Genomic DNA, 16305 nt, shown 5'->3' with positions numbered 1-16305 from the left:
ACTCAACGAAAAAGAAAAACAAATTTTCCTGATTCTTGATAATATTTTTCTTTATAAATTGAAAGTAATTTTATCTCTCTCAATAATTTATTTGATCCAAATTGCTACCGCGCGAAATCCGCGCCAAATTCGCGCCGTCCGTAACAACCCTGTTTATTCCATAAATGTTTGTTTTATTTCTTTAATTCTTGAATTTAAATCTTTGATTTTTAATTCCATTTCACCATCACTATTTTGCTTACATTTTAGATTACACAAAATTAGATTACTTTGGATCATTTTTGAATCAAAGTTCAGTTTAATTTTGAGATAAATAAAAATTTAGTTAACGAATACTAAAGTGAAATTTGGAAATTATTCTAATCTTACAATTTATTTAGAATTTTTGATTAAGAATTTAAAAAATTAAGAAATCAAAAATTCCAGAATATCAGAATTTTAGAATTTTCAAAATATAGAATCTTTGAGCTCAAGAATTTTAGATTTTTTTTAGTTTTTAGATGTTCGATTTTTTTTAACTTTTGAGCAAACGACCAACTTTAGAACAAATCTCTGAGGATGGTGGGGCAACTGCCTCATATTGTTCCAACCTGTGTGCACTAGTAATTTGTAGTTTTCAATTAATCGCAAATCCAAATTATTTCATTTTTGAACCTAAACATATTGCAAACAAGCAACGCGCGAAGAAATCCCAAATGCAACTTTTCGTTGCTGTTCCTTTTCTTCGTGACCCTTTTCTTAAGCATTTTTTGTGTGGAGTTTTGCGTTCCTTCCGTTCTAACCAATATAAAAAATTAAATATTATCAATGTTGCAAAGTTTGGCCTGGAAGACATTCAAATACGTCATCAAGAGCAAATTTTCAAAAAGAAATGAAATTTTGTAGTAATATTTTTAAGATCATCGAAATTCCCTGACCCAGCTTAAAATTCCCTGACTTTCCCTGACTTCTCCAGGTCAAATAAAATTCCCTGACTTTTCCAGGTTTTCCCTGACTTTTCCAGAAATCGACACCATGAGCATTATTAATTTTGGTTTTTTAGTTTTTAGTTTTTTGGTATTTTGGTATGATGATATTTTGGTGTATTGGTTTTTTGGTATATTTTGATATTCTGGTATTTTGGTATTTTAATTTTTTGGTATTTTTTTCTTGGTATTTTGGTGTGTTGGTATTTGGGCATTTTGGTATTTTAGTATGTTGGTATTTTGGTATTTTGGTAATTCAATTGACATTCCAGGTCAGGACATGCTTGTAATTCTAGATCATAGAAGACTATGATATGAGTTTTTAGCTTGATGGTCACATAGGCTATCAGCTAGTGAATGTAATGTGCCTTACACAGGTTTCCAGAAATCTTCCGATTCGATGTAAAGTCCAGTTTGGCTCACCTTAGCATTCGACGAAATCAAAACCATTCACCCCAACACGGATCGTACTTACATGCGTAGGGCTAGTGTTAAGACGGGGAAAATTAATATTAGTCGACTTTAACTGTAGTGTCGTGGGTTTAATTGGTCTTGGTGGCAGTCTTCTTCCGAAATCTCTGTGTGATTGTAATACTGGATAAGTGTGCTGGATGTACGGGCGGGACACTGCAAGGAAGAAAAAGGTGTGAATTTTCTCGGTCCAGAATGGGGCCAGCGCTGCCAGTTTTCTTTCTTTTGTTCAGGAAAGTCGAAGATCTCTTACCAACTTCCTCCCGGTGGTAGCGTTCGCGCTCTCGTTCCCGCAGCTCCTGGAGCCGGGCCGGGCTCGGCGATCGGGACCGCTGGCACAGGCTGGTCGTCCCGTACGGGTGTATCCTTCGGTTGTACCGGTGGTGGGCACTAATCTGGGTGTCCAGCCGTGTGGGCGAAGGCGAATGCGCAGGGCTTGTGGCTACGGACCAGGAACCTTATGTTTTTCAAGATTTCGAGTATTTTTGTTTATTTTTTGTTTGTTAGTTTATAGTTGTTTTTTAGTGTGTATGTTGGCGTGATGTAGGGCGTGATCGGGTACTTGTAAGTGTGAGTGTAGTTGTAAGAGTAATTCTGTGAGTGTTTCTGTATGTTTGTGTGTATGTGTGTATCTATATTCATTTCCTCTGGTTTTTGGGCTTTCGACCACTAGCGAGCGCTGAGTTCAGAGCACGTGGGGGACACGCTACTGCTAGGCAGTGGTTGGGCACATGCAGCGCTAATATTTCAAAACTTGTGTGTGTGTAGATTAAAGAAAAATCTTGGCGTGCCTCGGCAAGGTTGGCCACGGTGGCAAACCTTTTTTTTCTATCGCTAGGTCTTTGAGCCGCACCTGGCCGAAACACATGGGCGCTAGTGGTGGTGGGGGACGGGGACGGTTTGAACGAACGATTCTCGATTTGTATGTTGGTGTGTGATTAGCTACTAAATGACATGCTGGTGGTGTTGGCTGATAAAATACTAAACCACTAGCTAAGGCAAAGACGAGCAAATACTCAGTCGTAACTGAGTTAGTAAACGCTACAGTTAACTAGGTTAGAACTTGACAAACGGGGTGGGGTAGCTTGCCGTTGGGCTTTAATTTTGACACTTGGTGGTTTACTCTGCGAACGAGGAGTGGCAACTAAGAGCAACAAAAGTGAAGCTACGAACCTGTTGAATTTGAGAAAAAAAACAACTTCAAAAAGCATGCTTACGAAAACGAAGTTGACGTTATAGCTGTCGGCCACCATTGCTAGTACCAACCACTAGTGTCTTCCTTTTTATCTACAAGGACTTCGCCGCCCTGGGCTCCTAAGTGTATGAAAGTATGGCACGGAGCGACGGCGCCGAATACCCATATTTACACAAAGAATTTTAGAGCGCCCGCCGCGGGATTCGAACCATCGACCTCTGGATTGTGAGTCCAGTGCGCGGTCCGATTGATCCACACGGGCGGGACAAGCATGCTTACAGTCACTGCAAAAAAGGCCGAGAGTGAAAATCAAAAAAATCAAACCATCCACATTAACGACGCCCGGGTCTTTTGTGGTATCTATTGCAAGTTTCTGCTCGAACCTAGGAGTCCGAAGGCTTGAATGGGGAGAGCACCCAAACCACTTTCTACTCCAAGGAACCTTCCACCCCAGTGTTTGAACTGACGACCTTTGGATTGCGAGTCCAACCGCCGCAAGCGATTCCACCGGAGCAGGCTTGGTTTGGTGTGTTGTTTGTACTTATGGCATGGAGACGACTCCTACACCTGGAATGACTTAACGGCCTAACAACCAAGGCCGGGACCGACATTTTACTTCCTCATCCGATGGAAGGTTGGAGCAGATGGGAATCGAACCCAGAAACATCCGCTTACAAAGCGGACTGCGTAACCATTCGGCCACGCACTGCCACGCAAGGCCGAGAGTGAAATAACCTCTGAATTAGCTGAGCAAACAACTGATAATTGATACTTGAGTGAGCGACTAAACTTGATTGATACTTGAGTGAGCGACTAAACAGGCTTTTCTTTTCATCAAGGCTGTCCATACAAATACGCTAAAATTAGAGCGTCCAATTTCCCGGGGTTACAAAATTCCCGGAAAACGGAAAATTTTCTACAAATTTCCCTGGAAATCCCGGGAAATTTGAAATTTAACGAAAATTATTCTGATCCTTTTTCTGATAAATATTTTGTAACAGAATTGTATAGAACGGCAAATTTAATGGTCAAAATTAGTGTGAGGATTAATTAATGGCTTGACTGCTTGTAAATAATCATGCATCTTTGAGAAAAAATATAAATTTTCTAATTTTTTATGCTGTCTTTCAAATCGTACCAAATCAAAAATATGTCTTTAGTGTTTTTTGTTGAGAAGTATTTTTTTATCAAATTTTTTGGACAGTGAAAATCTATGCTCCACAACAATAATATTGCTTTTGACCATAAAGTTGAAATGGAAAAATAATCATGTAGAAATAATGTTTTTCATGGCAAATAACTTATTGCTGAACAAGTATTTTCAACTTGTGAATAGATAGATAATCATTGAATTTGCCTTAAAAATCTCATTTCTAGCGCTATTAAACTTGAAACACTATTTCATGAAATTACAACTCAAAGTTTTTAAATATTTGAAGCGAGTTTTTGAAATATGGTTGCATTCTATGGGTAAATTTCATATGATACGAAGTTGTTTTTTAATGATTTTTCATGGTTCCATTTATGGTATGATTTTAGTTATATGGTTGTACGGCCTAATCACTTAATTAGATAAAAATAATTTTCGTATTGTTAAAGTTGTTGAAAATAAACGATTTTTTTATCATATTTAACCATCTTACGCCCTTGGTGGCTTACGTGTTTCATCAATTTATAACTTCAAACAGTATTTTTTTTAATACTTTTAAACAAATTCTTCTCGAACAACGCTTTTTTAAAAATTCAATTATATCAATTCAATTTTCATCTAATTTGGTCAAGGTGAACAAATATGTTAAACAAATCTCAATTTTGATCTTGGCCGGAAAAGGTAATATCATATTTTCAAATGATACAACAAAAAATTTCATCAAAATAGGCTGTCAACAATAAAATAGTTTATATTCATTCCTTAATTGCGTAATGTTTGTTGCCCAGCATATAAGCAAACAATATATCTAGTTGTGAATGCTTCAGAAATAAATATTATCTGAATAAAACCTTGACATGAAATTTACAGACAAGCCGATTAGTTCAATATGAACAGTAGATTGAAATGTATAAAATCAAATCAGGTTCTCTAATTATTATTTTTTGAATAATTTCAAAACATTGGTGCCAAAAAGGTAAAAAAATGTAAGCTTCCGCTTGCATTTCGGGAATTCCCGGGAAATTTACAAATTTCCCGGGAAACGGGAAATATTTTTTTCCAAGAAATCCCGGGAAATCCCGGGAATTCCCGGGATTTTTTTCCCCGGGACGGGAAATTGGACGCTCTAGCTAAAATATATTAAAAAACGTAATCTTGAGAACGACTTATCTTATCGATATTATGTCTTCGGAAAAGTTGATGGTTTTAATGAGGAGTGGTCTAAATCATATACTGTGTATATTATACACTCAAACCCCGATGGTTTGACACCAACTGCTGTCAAACGAACGGGGTCACGTTTTAGTTTGACACCCCTTTTACACGGAGTTCACACACTACCAAACGTTTGTTTTGATAGTGTGCGTGAGCGCCGTGTAAAAAGTGACAGTTAGTCACTTTTTAGTTTGAATTTGGCTAACCAATGGGGTACAAACTAAAAAAGTGTCAAACGAAAAAGTGACCAACCACCGGGGGTTAAGTGTATAAAGTTACACAAAAATTGCTAGAAATGATGCGGCAACGTTGCAAATTTTTGAAAATATAAAGATTTTAAAAATTACCTTTAACACAGCTGGTGAATTATTTTTAAACAAATCAAAGTAGTAGTTCAATAATTCAAAAAAAATAAGCAGGCAAAGAGCAAAACACAAAAAAAAAACGGATAAAATAATATTCCTACAAATCTACTTGGAAAGTACCTCGTTCACAGACTAAACCCCGCACAGACAAGCTACGAGGACAGACACACACACACGCACTGCCTACACACATCACCACCCCGTGCATAGGACGAAATACAAAACTTTCTCTAAGAAAAAGGGACTGGCAAACATCATGCTGCATCAACTACCGGCGATTTTGAGCAAGATGGGCGTGACTGACTGACAACAGGGGACTGGAGTGGATCGTTGACATTTGACTATTTGAGTTCCTGACTGATCTAACAACATTTTCAAACCTTCCGTTCCGGGAGTGTCCTCCTAGCGGCCTGGCCTGGAACCAGCCAGCTCGAAGGCCGCGTGGCGTTTGTTTTCTTTTTTGTTTAGAATTTGTTCAGGAAATTAAATATAGGTACAAGGTTTCGGGTGGGGAATGGAAGTACAAATGTGAAAGGAGTGTGCAAATGCAACAAACAATACCTCTATCGTATCTATAGCGCCCATAATGGTGCCTACCAATTAGGTGATCCCTACGTGCAATTTCCACCACGTTGGACACCGTTTCCGAGAACCCAATGTCGTGATGCATATGTCTTGGGCTAGGTGACCGCTCTAGCGCTGAACCACGTCTACAAAAAAAATTGGATGGAAGAATCGATTAGTTTCGCTAGGGACCTACACAGTTCGGCCGCATGTGGAAGGTAGTTCAAGTAATAACGTTCGTATGCCTCAACGTCATACTGTATACTAGGTGACCTGTGGTGGCCGTTCCGGTGGTCGTGTCCTGGGTGCAGATGGCCATCGTCGATGTACGCCTCCTGGATCTCGTGGCTCTTGCGGTCCTGCAGGTCGGGCGCGTCGCATTCCAGCTGCACACACTTGTTGTTTCGCCACGTCTCCAGCAGAAGGATGCCGGCGTAGATCTTGCCCACGGTCATCTTGCCCGTGTTGAGCATGTCCTTCGGCGGTACCAACAGGTCGATCATCTTCTTCGCCTGAATCGGCCAAATCTGCTTGATCGTCCCCCGCAGTTCGCTGTCCGCCTGGTCCATCTCCTCCGCTGAAAGTAGTCGCATCGTAAAGCCAACAAAACCCTCCAAAAACCAACCCCCAAAACACTCACCAGGTCGCATCTTGATGCTCAAGTTCTCCCGAATCAGCGCAAACAGCGTCGTCGTGAAGCTCACCCGCCCCTCCTCGTCCAGGGGCATGTTCATCCGGGTTAGCTTCTTGTACGCCAACCGGTTCGGACATTTGTTCCCAAAACCTAACGGCGGTGCCATGTTCTTCAGCATGTCAAACATCTCGGTAAAGTGTAGCTTCCCCCTAAAAACGATCACGAAACAAGTCAGCATAACTCGCCCAAACCCTGCCACAACCATAAACTTACGACGCAGACGGATCGTACTCGGCCCAAATCCGGACGAACTCGTCCAGATGATGCGCCCCCAGAATACTGGAGTCCCGCGTCAGGTAGTCAAAGTTGTCCATGATGACGGCGACGAACAAGTTCAACATCTAAGGGGGGAAAATCACATGTGAGTTTGAATATGAAACAATCGCTTTGTAAAGAACACTTACCAGAAACGAGCAGAAAAAGATGAAGGACACAAAGTATCCGTAGGCGAGCGTTGATCCGCACGTTTCGTTGGGCTTGTTGGCGCGTGGGTCGCACGGACGGCCCTTGAGGCAGGCCAACATGATGTTCGGCCAGGATTCACCCGTTGCACATCTGTAAAATGTGATTGAAAATTAAATTAATTCATTGCTATTCATTAAATTAATCAACAAATAGTGTTCATTGAGATCATCAAGTTCAGAAACTTCTAGACAATCATCAGAATGTTAATTTATTGCTATTGAGTAATTCTCGAGAATTTCGCATTTTTTGAGACTGCTGATTTTGTATTTTTTACTTTGTCCATGCATTCTTTGCATCATCAATTTTCCTTACAAGGTTCCATACAATTTTGCGGTCTAACCGAATTGGCATTTGAATATTCGATAATATGTATGATGCGAGGAGTTTTTGATCGATTTGGTGTCTTTGGCAAAGATGTGATTCACGAGATCCCATCCTTTTGACCCTGCGGGCCAAAAATGATGCGGGCCGGAAAAGATGATTGATAAAATGTAAAAAAAATCAAATATAACAAGTTCATGAAGTTGTGTTGCAAAAATTTCTTTGATTTAAAGAAAGGAAGTTCGATAAATCCTTCAAAATGTTATTCCAATATTGAACTGTACAAAATAATATAATAACTGTACATTGCATTGCAACATTGCAACATTGCAATGAAATACCTTGTAAGCCCCAACTTAAAAAAATTAAAGCTTCTCAGGACACTTCAAATTAGTGCGTCCATCCCGGGATTTCCCGGGACAAAAATCCTGGGATTTTTCCAAAATCGGGAATTCTTTTATCCCCGAAATTTTCATAATTTGTCCCGGGAATTCCCGAAATTGAAAAAAAATCAAATTTTGGTCTATAAATTCAAATTTTGTTGTAGAAATAGATGAACAGTAAAATACATAGTAATCGATACGAACTTTAAAACATTAAAATTTGTATTCGGCATATATCAGCTTTAATTTGACTGATAAGGGAAAATTGATTAAAATTTAGTCATAGATTCGCAAAATGCCTGGCGCTTTAAATATTTTCTATTTAATTTTACGTATTTTTGAAGACTATTTATCATATTTATGTTTATGATATTTAAATTGAAAATTATCATCTTAAATTATTTTTCATCAAACTCCGGATTTTGGGGCAAGTAACGAAATAAGACAGCTATTTAAGAAAATAAAATTACATCGTGTTTTGACTTCGGTTAAAACAGGAACAAAAAATTTTAGTACACCGATTTCCAAATGTATTGCTCTGAAATCTCCTGTACCTTTTCAGCCTGTATTCCTGATTTTCCCTAGTTGGCGGTAGTAACTTGAAGAGAATAATTAAAATATGTTTTATTTAAACATTCAAAAGTTATCAAAAATTTTGCATTGACTGTTTTTTTTTTAAATATGAAGGACAATAGCTTATAGGCCTTTTTTTTTTAAAAAAAAACTCTTGTTATGTTGTCGCTTCTCGTTTTTGTAGATATTTTCAAAGAAATTTGTCTAGCTTTTCTAGTTATGTCATATATTAAAATATGTAGAAGAAATTTATTTATAAAACACTTATTTAATTTGAATGACATTAAAAATTTAAATTTGAACTTTTTTTAAATAAATAAAAACAATTTTAATTTCTTTTAAGTTTTTTAAAAACTGTCGTCCTTGTTTAGATTGAAGTGTAGATTGTCACCAATTATTATTATTGAGCTTGAAAACATATCAAATATTATGAAAACATACATTTTATGACTGCTTCAAAAAATTTCCGGGATCCCGGGAATTCCCGGGATTTCAAAAATATTTTTCCCGTTTCCCGGGAAATTCAAAACCCGGGAAAATTGGACGCCCTACTTCAAATATTTTTAAAGTTTAAGTCGAGGAAGTCCACAACAATAGTCGCTTCGCTAGGAGACGGTGATTTTAGCAGAGTGCAGACTGGATTTTTACATGTGATGTGATGATTGTCTAAGCCCAAGTTGCCTAGGAATCGATAATTGGGAATAGAACCAATTCCACCTGAACCAGATTCTCACCACCATAGCAGCCGTCCATTGCCGGCCGCTCCCATCTCCACCGCGCACCAGGGACAAGGAAAGGAATTTGGAAGACGGGAAGTGTTGATGCTCCACTTTTTTCAGAGTATTAAGGGAAAATCTCCACGGTATCCTCAAGTAAGTTTCGCTTGGAGTTGGACGGTTTTTGGCCACCCTAGGCGAGTGGTAACGACCGTTTTGCATTGTTGTTCGAACGCTTCGTGTGTTCTCATTTCTAATGGGAAAGATTTCAATTCTTCTCATCTCTTATTGGATGAATTCAATCAGTCGCCCAGGCTATTTTTAGCGAGGTATTTTTAGATTCAATTTCAAATACGCTTGCAATCTTGCATGCAATCTTGTTTTAGTTTTGATATTCATCTTGCATTCAATTTGATTCTTTATCCGATTCTTGGATTCAACTATATCAGTCTAAGTCCTCCTCAAGTTACCAATGCTCCACAGTAAAGTGGAAAGCATTTTGCTTGCCAATCCTAAGGACAGGGGATCGAACCCCGCCGTGAGCTTCATATTTTTTCATTAATTCCAAATTTTAATGAGTCCAAAACTTTCTCGTTGGGAGCAGATGGGTATCGAACCCAGGACCCGAGGAGGTACACAACAGTAATCATAATCAAACTTCAATATGGAATGATAGTAGTTGAGCAATTCTCTACAAAATCGGCCGATTTCGACCATTTTTATTTTTTGTATTTTTTGATTTGGCTCAACTTTGGCTCGACGGCCTTCCCTATCACCAAAGGAGCCATTTTGTGTCATTGATTCACCCATACAATTTTGGCAGCTGTTCATACAAAAATGGTACGTAAATATTCGAAAATCGGTAACTTTTCAAGGAATTTTATGATTGATTTGGTGTCTTCGGCAAAGTTGTAGGTATTGATGAGGACTATTCAGAAAAAAGGTTCACGGCAAAAAAAATTCTTAATTAACTTTTTTTCACAAAAAATCTTTTTCCCTAAATCCGTATTTTTATTTTTTTTAATATTGAAAAAATCTTTCCACAAGAAAACCTAAACTTTTGCAGCAATAGAAAGTTGAAAAATTAACGTCATTGTACTGTTTTCAAGGTACAAGAATCTTAGGGTAAACCTTTTCGAAAAATGTTCAAATTTTGGCAATTTTTGGTTGGGTTACTACAACCCAACCCCGTGCCTAGGCAGGCTTCGATGTCAAAAATCGCCAAAAAATGTTTTCTATCAGATTTATGATCTTTAAAAAGAATTGGAAAGAAAAACTCTTGAAATGGAAGTTCGACTTGTTTTATGTGACATCATGTTGGTTGTGTTTTTTAATAACATTTCCTATATTTTAAGTAAAATAATATATGCAGTGATTTTTGTAATGTCCCATGATATGTTTAGAGCGTCCAATTTCCCGTCCGTAAATTCCCGAGATTTCCCGAAAAAAAAAAAAAATCCCGTCCCGTTTCCCGTGGAAATTTGTAAATTCAAGCAAAACTCTACATTCTCAACTTTTCGCCACATTTTTTTCAAATTTGCAAAAAAAATAACAATGAAGGAACTCAATTTTATTTAATTCGATTTATTGAACTTATAAGTTCGTCTGAAAATTTCATTTTAAGGTTTATTTCAGATGATATTATTTACTGAAGCATTCACAACTGGGAATTACGACGTTATGGAAGGAAAATAAACTATTATAATTTTGGTAAGTTTTTTTAAACGAAAATTGTTGTTATATCATTTAAAAATAAGGTTGCCTATATAAGTCTCTCCTTAAAATATACAAAACATATTTACTATGACTGTTTTTTTAACCATTTAAAAAACTTGATAGTGGGAACCGATTCTCCATACAATTTTAAATAAAAATCTCCGTATCGACCATTGTCCTATGTCCAATCCTTGTTAAGATACAGAGGCTTAAAAATTAAAAATATTGAAAAACATGTTTTTTTGTGGTTTTTGGCAATTTCTATAGGACAGAATTGATTTTACAGTCTCGAAATTATTTTTGCCGGAAAGCTCGTCAAATTTCCCATAAGTTTCCCTTTTCAATATTTTTATTTTTAAAACCGCTGTATCTTAACAATGATTGAACTTAGGATAATGGTCAATATGGAGATTTTTATGTTAAATTGTCTGGAGAATCGATTCACACTATCGTTTTTTTTAAATTTTGACGTTTAGACCAATTAAAACAGTTCTAGTAAATGATTTTTGTAATTTTTTTTTTTTAGAGACATACCATCCTGCATTTTTTGTCAATTTCCTAAACAACTTTGAACAAAAAAAATCGTGACATCTCTCTGGTGACATCATCATAAAATATAATTTTTAACTTAAAAATCAAAAAATCTCTAGAGTTGACGTGTACTTTTCTTTCACTGTATTTTTTCAGAAAGACCGTCCAAGTTTGTCTTTGATGACTTTTTGACACGATGAAATGGCTTCGAGATATAGTTATTTTTAAATTACGAAACACAAAAATATTTAAATAACTTACGTCCTTCTCAAATGTCATTTTCGAGTACAATTGGCTCCATATACACAAAAATGGCTTATATAGGCCTAGGATAACATGTCTACAAAGTTTCATTGAAATCGGGGTCGGATACAAAAGAACCAGAAAATTCCTTATTTGAGCTGGAATTGCTCTAAAAAATTAAACATTAAACATTTCGCCGATTTGATTTTTTCAATAAACTTTTTAAATTCATAATTTAAAGGAGTTAAAATAAGTCTTGATTAAGATGATAAAATTTACCTAAATAGTAACATCAGACCGTCCAGGAACGATCTGAAATTGTTGTGCCGACTGATGGCAGTATCTGGATCTAGTTCTATGTTCCCAAAGACCTGCGAAAAAAGTTCACAAAATTAGTAGGTACTTATCAATACTCCCATCTCATCAGCATCTCACTCACCTGCATCCCGATGATTGCATAGATAAAGAACAGCATCGCAATCAGCAGACAGACGTACGGCAGTGCTTTGAAGGATTGAACAAACGTCCACAGCAGAATACGAATCGTGTCACCCTGGCGCAGCAGCTTGATCAGCCGAGCCGCTCGGAACAGTCGCAGGAAACCGACGTTGAAGGAGTTTTCCTAGAGTTTTTTGGGGGGAATTAATGGTCTGTACCATGAAGAAGTTGCGCGAATGTCTTACCCAAAGAAGCAAAATCAGTGCGTCCACTATACTGCCTATGACAGTGATCAAATCGAACACGTTCCAAGCATCTTTGAAAAAGTTCTGCAAACGAAGAAGTACAAGATCAGAATTACTGATTAGTTTTAAATTATCAGCAGAGGAACTCACCCTGGCGCCAAAGCCGATTATTTTGAGCACCGTTTCCACACTAAACATCCCGGTGAATATCATGTTGAGATACTTCATAAAGTTTTCGAGCTTTTTGTTCTGGTCGTGACACTGCGGGAGCGAGAAGGCACGAAAATAGTAGCGTGTTACTTGTTGTGGGAACCACCCCTCACAAAAGCCACGTGCCACGCCACGCGCATGGGCGGACACGTGCACTCAGAGCGCGGAACTCACCTTCAGCATTAGCAGTAGGGTATTGAACACAATCAGTGACATGATAAAGTACTCGAACGGTGCCGAGACGATGATGCGCCACACGGTGTACTTGAAGCCGGAGTGCTTCGTCGGGATGTACCGCTCGAGCGGGCGCGCTCCGATCGTGAAGTCGATGCAGGATTTCTGCATGGAAACGGGAGAAGACGTTACAATTTTGTTTGTGTTGACGTTTCGATCTCTCACCTGGTTCTTGTCGATTTCGCCGTCCTGCAGCTCGGCCTCGCCCTGCTCCTGGAAGGTGATGATAATCAAGGCAACGAAAATGTTCACGAAGAAGAACGGAAACACGACAAAGTACACGATGTAGAAGATGGACATTTCGATGCGGTAGTTTTGGATTGGTCCCCGGTCCTCGTAGGTAGCTGCCATCGAGTTCTGAAGCACTCTGTGTGTTTGGGAAGAGAGAGATAGAACAAAATGATTAGTGATCCTGCTTGGCCAGCTTGTGTAACTCCTAGTTACTGTGGCCATCCTTCGCCGGTTTGCACCGCAAACAGGGTCAACATGGCGGTCGCGACGTTGTCGTAGTTGAAGTACTGCGTCTTCCACTCGCGTTTCTCCGGCCGAGGCCGGCCGTCCACTTCGTCGAACAGGAAGTAGGATCCTCTGCAAGGCGAGAAGGAGGAAGAAGCGGTTATAACCCAAACTTGAAGCGTCAGTTGGTTGGACACTCACTGGCAGTCGATGCTGTTGTGCTTGCTGTCGTCGGTGCAGTAGAAGAACTTGCCGTTGAACAGCTGCACCGCGATGACGGCAAAGATGAACTGAAACAGGATGTACACGATCAGGATGTTGATGACGTTCTTGAGCGAACCGACGACGCAATCGAAGACCGCCTTCAGCTTCGGCACTCGCTTGATGGTTTTCAGCGGTCGTAGCACGCGCAGCACCCGCAGCGACTTGATCGTGGACAGATCGGCGCCGGCGTCCGAACCGCTGATGTCGAACCCGATACTGACGACGGCGCACCCCACGACCACGGCGTCCATGATGTTCCAAATCTCGCGCAGGTAGCTGCCCGGATGCAGGATCACGCCCAGATCGATCAGCTTGAGCAGCAGTTCGATCGCGAAGACGCACGTGAACGCGTAATCCAGGTTGTTGAGCACGATGTTGCGCGGGGCGTCCTCCTGGACGGGGTCCTCGGCGGCCAGCGCGATCGACGACAGCGAGATGACGATCATGATGAAAAAGTCAAAGTACCGCAGGTTCACCACCCAATGGGCCGCGCGGCGCATTCTGGAACGGGAGGAGCGGGGAAGGTTAACGATGGGTTGCTTTTGGTTATGTTCGGAGATTACGTGGCCAGGCATGGAAAACTCTCGTTCCGTTTAAAAACTTTCATCTTTTTTTTTGTTATCGCATGCTTACAAAGTGAAATACATAGTTTTTGAATGTATTTGACCATTATGCATTTTTCCTGAAGATTTTTGCGATATCTGCCCAACATACGGCTTGCAGGCCGGATCTGGCCCGTGAAGCCATTTTATCCAGTCCGCGTCGGCTTCTTAGAATTGTACAAGTCTCTTCAGTTCTCTTCATTACATTGCAATAAAACAAATAAACAATATTGTTGATTTACCTTGGAATAAAATTATCAAGTTATCAGAATATTGTGTCTTTGTTTTACTTCTCCAGTAATGATAAACATTAAAAATAATTTAAAGTTCTGCCGAAAATTTGTTTAAGAATTAATGGTCATTTTTTCCCCATAAGTTTCACGGTTTATTGTCATTTTTATTAGAAAACTTAAAAGAATATGTTTTCATAATTGTGTCATGAATGTGACATTATCATGCGAACAGATATTTGCACTTTAGTGACAAAGAAAATATTGTTGTGTCAAATGATTCGAAATTGTTTTATGTTTTGTGGAAAATTGAATTTTACGTGCGGTTGGTTTCTTCACAAATTGCATACAATTTTCAATTATGTTTATTCTTCCAAAATTAACCAAAAATTAACTCTAAAAGAAGGAAATTAGAAGACATGGCATTAACATTTGAATGAAAAATGTATTTTACACCTGCACAGTTCTTTTGCAAATATAATATTTCAGCATTTCAAAGAATATGCATTTCAGGATAATGATGAATTTTGCTGCATATGACTGTCAAGTATCTCTGGGCAAAGTTTCAGAGGGTTTGTTGATGTAGTTCTCGAGATACAGCCATTTTAAAATGGTATTTACGACTTTTCTGAGAAAATCGATACAATTTCAGCATTTCAAAGAATATGCATTTCAAGATTATGATTGATTGTGCTTTATATGACTGTCAAGTATTTCTAGGCCAAGTTTCAAAAGGTTTGCTAATGTTGTTTTTGAGATACTATTTCCGACTTTTAACGCCGATCAAATAGATTTTTTTAGAATAATTCGGAAATAACATATTAAAATGGCTGTATCTCGAGAACTACATCAGCAAACCTTCTGAAACTTTGCCCAGAGATACTTGACAGTCACATGAGGCAAAATTCATCATTATCTCGAAATGCAAATTCTTTGAAATGCTGAAATTGTATTGATGTTATAGATTTTCTTAGAAATATTCGGAAATAACATTTTAAAATTGCTGTATCTCGAGAACTACATCAGCAAACCTCCTGAAACTTTGCCCAGAGATACTTGACAGTCATATGAAGCAAAATTCATCATTATCTCGAAATGCAAAAGATGAATGAGGTAAATTTAAAGTGGGAGGATCAAGTGAAATATCTTGGACTTGCTTTTGACAAAAACCTTACTTACAAGGATCACATTGAAAGTATCCAGATTAAATGTAACAAATATATTAAATGTTTGTATCCACTTATAAACAGGAATTCTAGACTTTGTCTCAAGAATAAACTGTTAATTTATAAACAAATTTTCAGACCTGTCATGCTTTATGATGTGCCGATCTGGACAAGCTGTTGCTTAACCAGGAAGAAAAAACTTCAGAGGATTCAGAACAAAATTCTGAAAATGATTCTGAAACTTCCTCCCTGGTTCAGCACCAGTGAACTTCATCAATTAGCCGAAGTTGACACTTTGGATGTTATGTCCAATAAGATAATTGATGCATTTCGACAAAATGCTTCAGCTGCATTGATCCGCTCTTAATATAGTTTATAAGTTAGTTTTAAGGTATCCCTTTTCCCTTTTGTACATGTAGGTCCTCCTACATTTGAAATCACTGAATAGCGAAAGCTAAATATTTCATGAATAAATTAAAGTTGCTAGTATTTAAAATTGAGGTGAAAAGTCATCGATTGTGATTGGACACTCAATAATATTTTAACTGAATGAATGTACATGGAAGAGAAAATCAAAATAAATATAAATTAAAAAAAAAAAAAAAATCTCGAAATGCAAATTCTTTGAAATGCTGAAATTGTATTGATGTTATAGATTTTCTTAGAAAACATCGGAAATAACATTTTAAAATAGCTGTTTCTCGAGAACTACATCAGCAAACCTTCTGAAACTTTGCCCAGAGATACTTGACAGTCATATGAAACAAAATTTATCGTTATCTCGAAATGCAAATTCTTTGAAATGCTGAAATTGTATTGTTGTTATAGATTTTCTTAGAAATATTCGGAAATAACATTTTAAAATGGCTGTATCTCGAGAACTACGGTTTCGT

At 38.1% G+C, this 16305-nt stretch overlaps 1 protein-coding gene across 14 annotated transcripts in view; it reads right to left on the bottom strand.

Annotated features, from left to right (window-relative positions):
* The window catches only part of LOC120417333 (voltage-dependent calcium channel type A subunit alpha-1-like), a 114575-nt gene that overhangs the window by 28431 nt on the left and 69839 nt on the right, over window positions 1-16305 (bottom strand). For 6 of the 14 annotated variants that reach the window (XR_005605450.2, XM_039579333.2, XM_039579324.2 and 3 more), the window contains 15 exons: window positions 13352-13915; window positions 13139-13282; window positions 12860-13061; window positions 12635-12799; window positions 12401-12511; window positions 12251-12334; window positions 12007-12189; window positions 11847-11938; window positions 7024-7174; window positions 6833-6960; window positions 6566-6768; window positions 6184-6502; window positions 5923-6071; window positions 1690-1893; window positions 1441-1592 (listed from right to left, as the gene is read on the bottom strand). Coding sequence is in view for 13 of the 14 variants with exons in the window: in XM_039579333.2 (XP_039435267.1) it covers window positions 1441-1592; window positions 1690-1893; window positions 5923-6071; window positions 6184-6502; window positions 6566-6768; window positions 6833-6960; window positions 7024-7174; window positions 11847-11938; window positions 12007-12189; window positions 12251-12334; window positions 12401-12511; window positions 12635-12799; window positions 12860-13061; window positions 13139-13282; window positions 13352-13915 (2851 nt within the window). In the remaining variant the exon portion in view is untranslated. Of the gene's footprint in view, window positions 1-1440; window positions 1593-1689; window positions 1894-5922; window positions 6072-6121; window positions 6503-6565; window positions 6769-6832; window positions 6961-7023; window positions 7175-11846; window positions 11939-12006; window positions 12190-12250; window positions 12335-12400; window positions 12512-12634; window positions 12800-12859; window positions 13062-13138; window positions 13283-13351; window positions 13916-16305 lie in introns of all 14 variants that reach the window. The other 8 variants (XM_039579323.2, XM_039579326.2, XM_039579328.2 and 5 more) reach the window with 8 other exon arrangements.

The sequence above is a fragment of the Culex pipiens genome, chromosome 3, assembly GCF_016801865.2.
Source record: "Culex pipiens pallens isolate TS chromosome 3, TS_CPP_V2, whole genome shotgun sequence".
Taxonomy (NCBI): domain Eukaryota; kingdom Metazoa; phylum Arthropoda; class Insecta; order Diptera; family Culicidae; genus Culex; species Culex pipiens.
The sequence above is the reverse complement of the archived record's forward strand: the minus strand, read 5'-3'. Positions and strand labels throughout refer to the sequence as shown.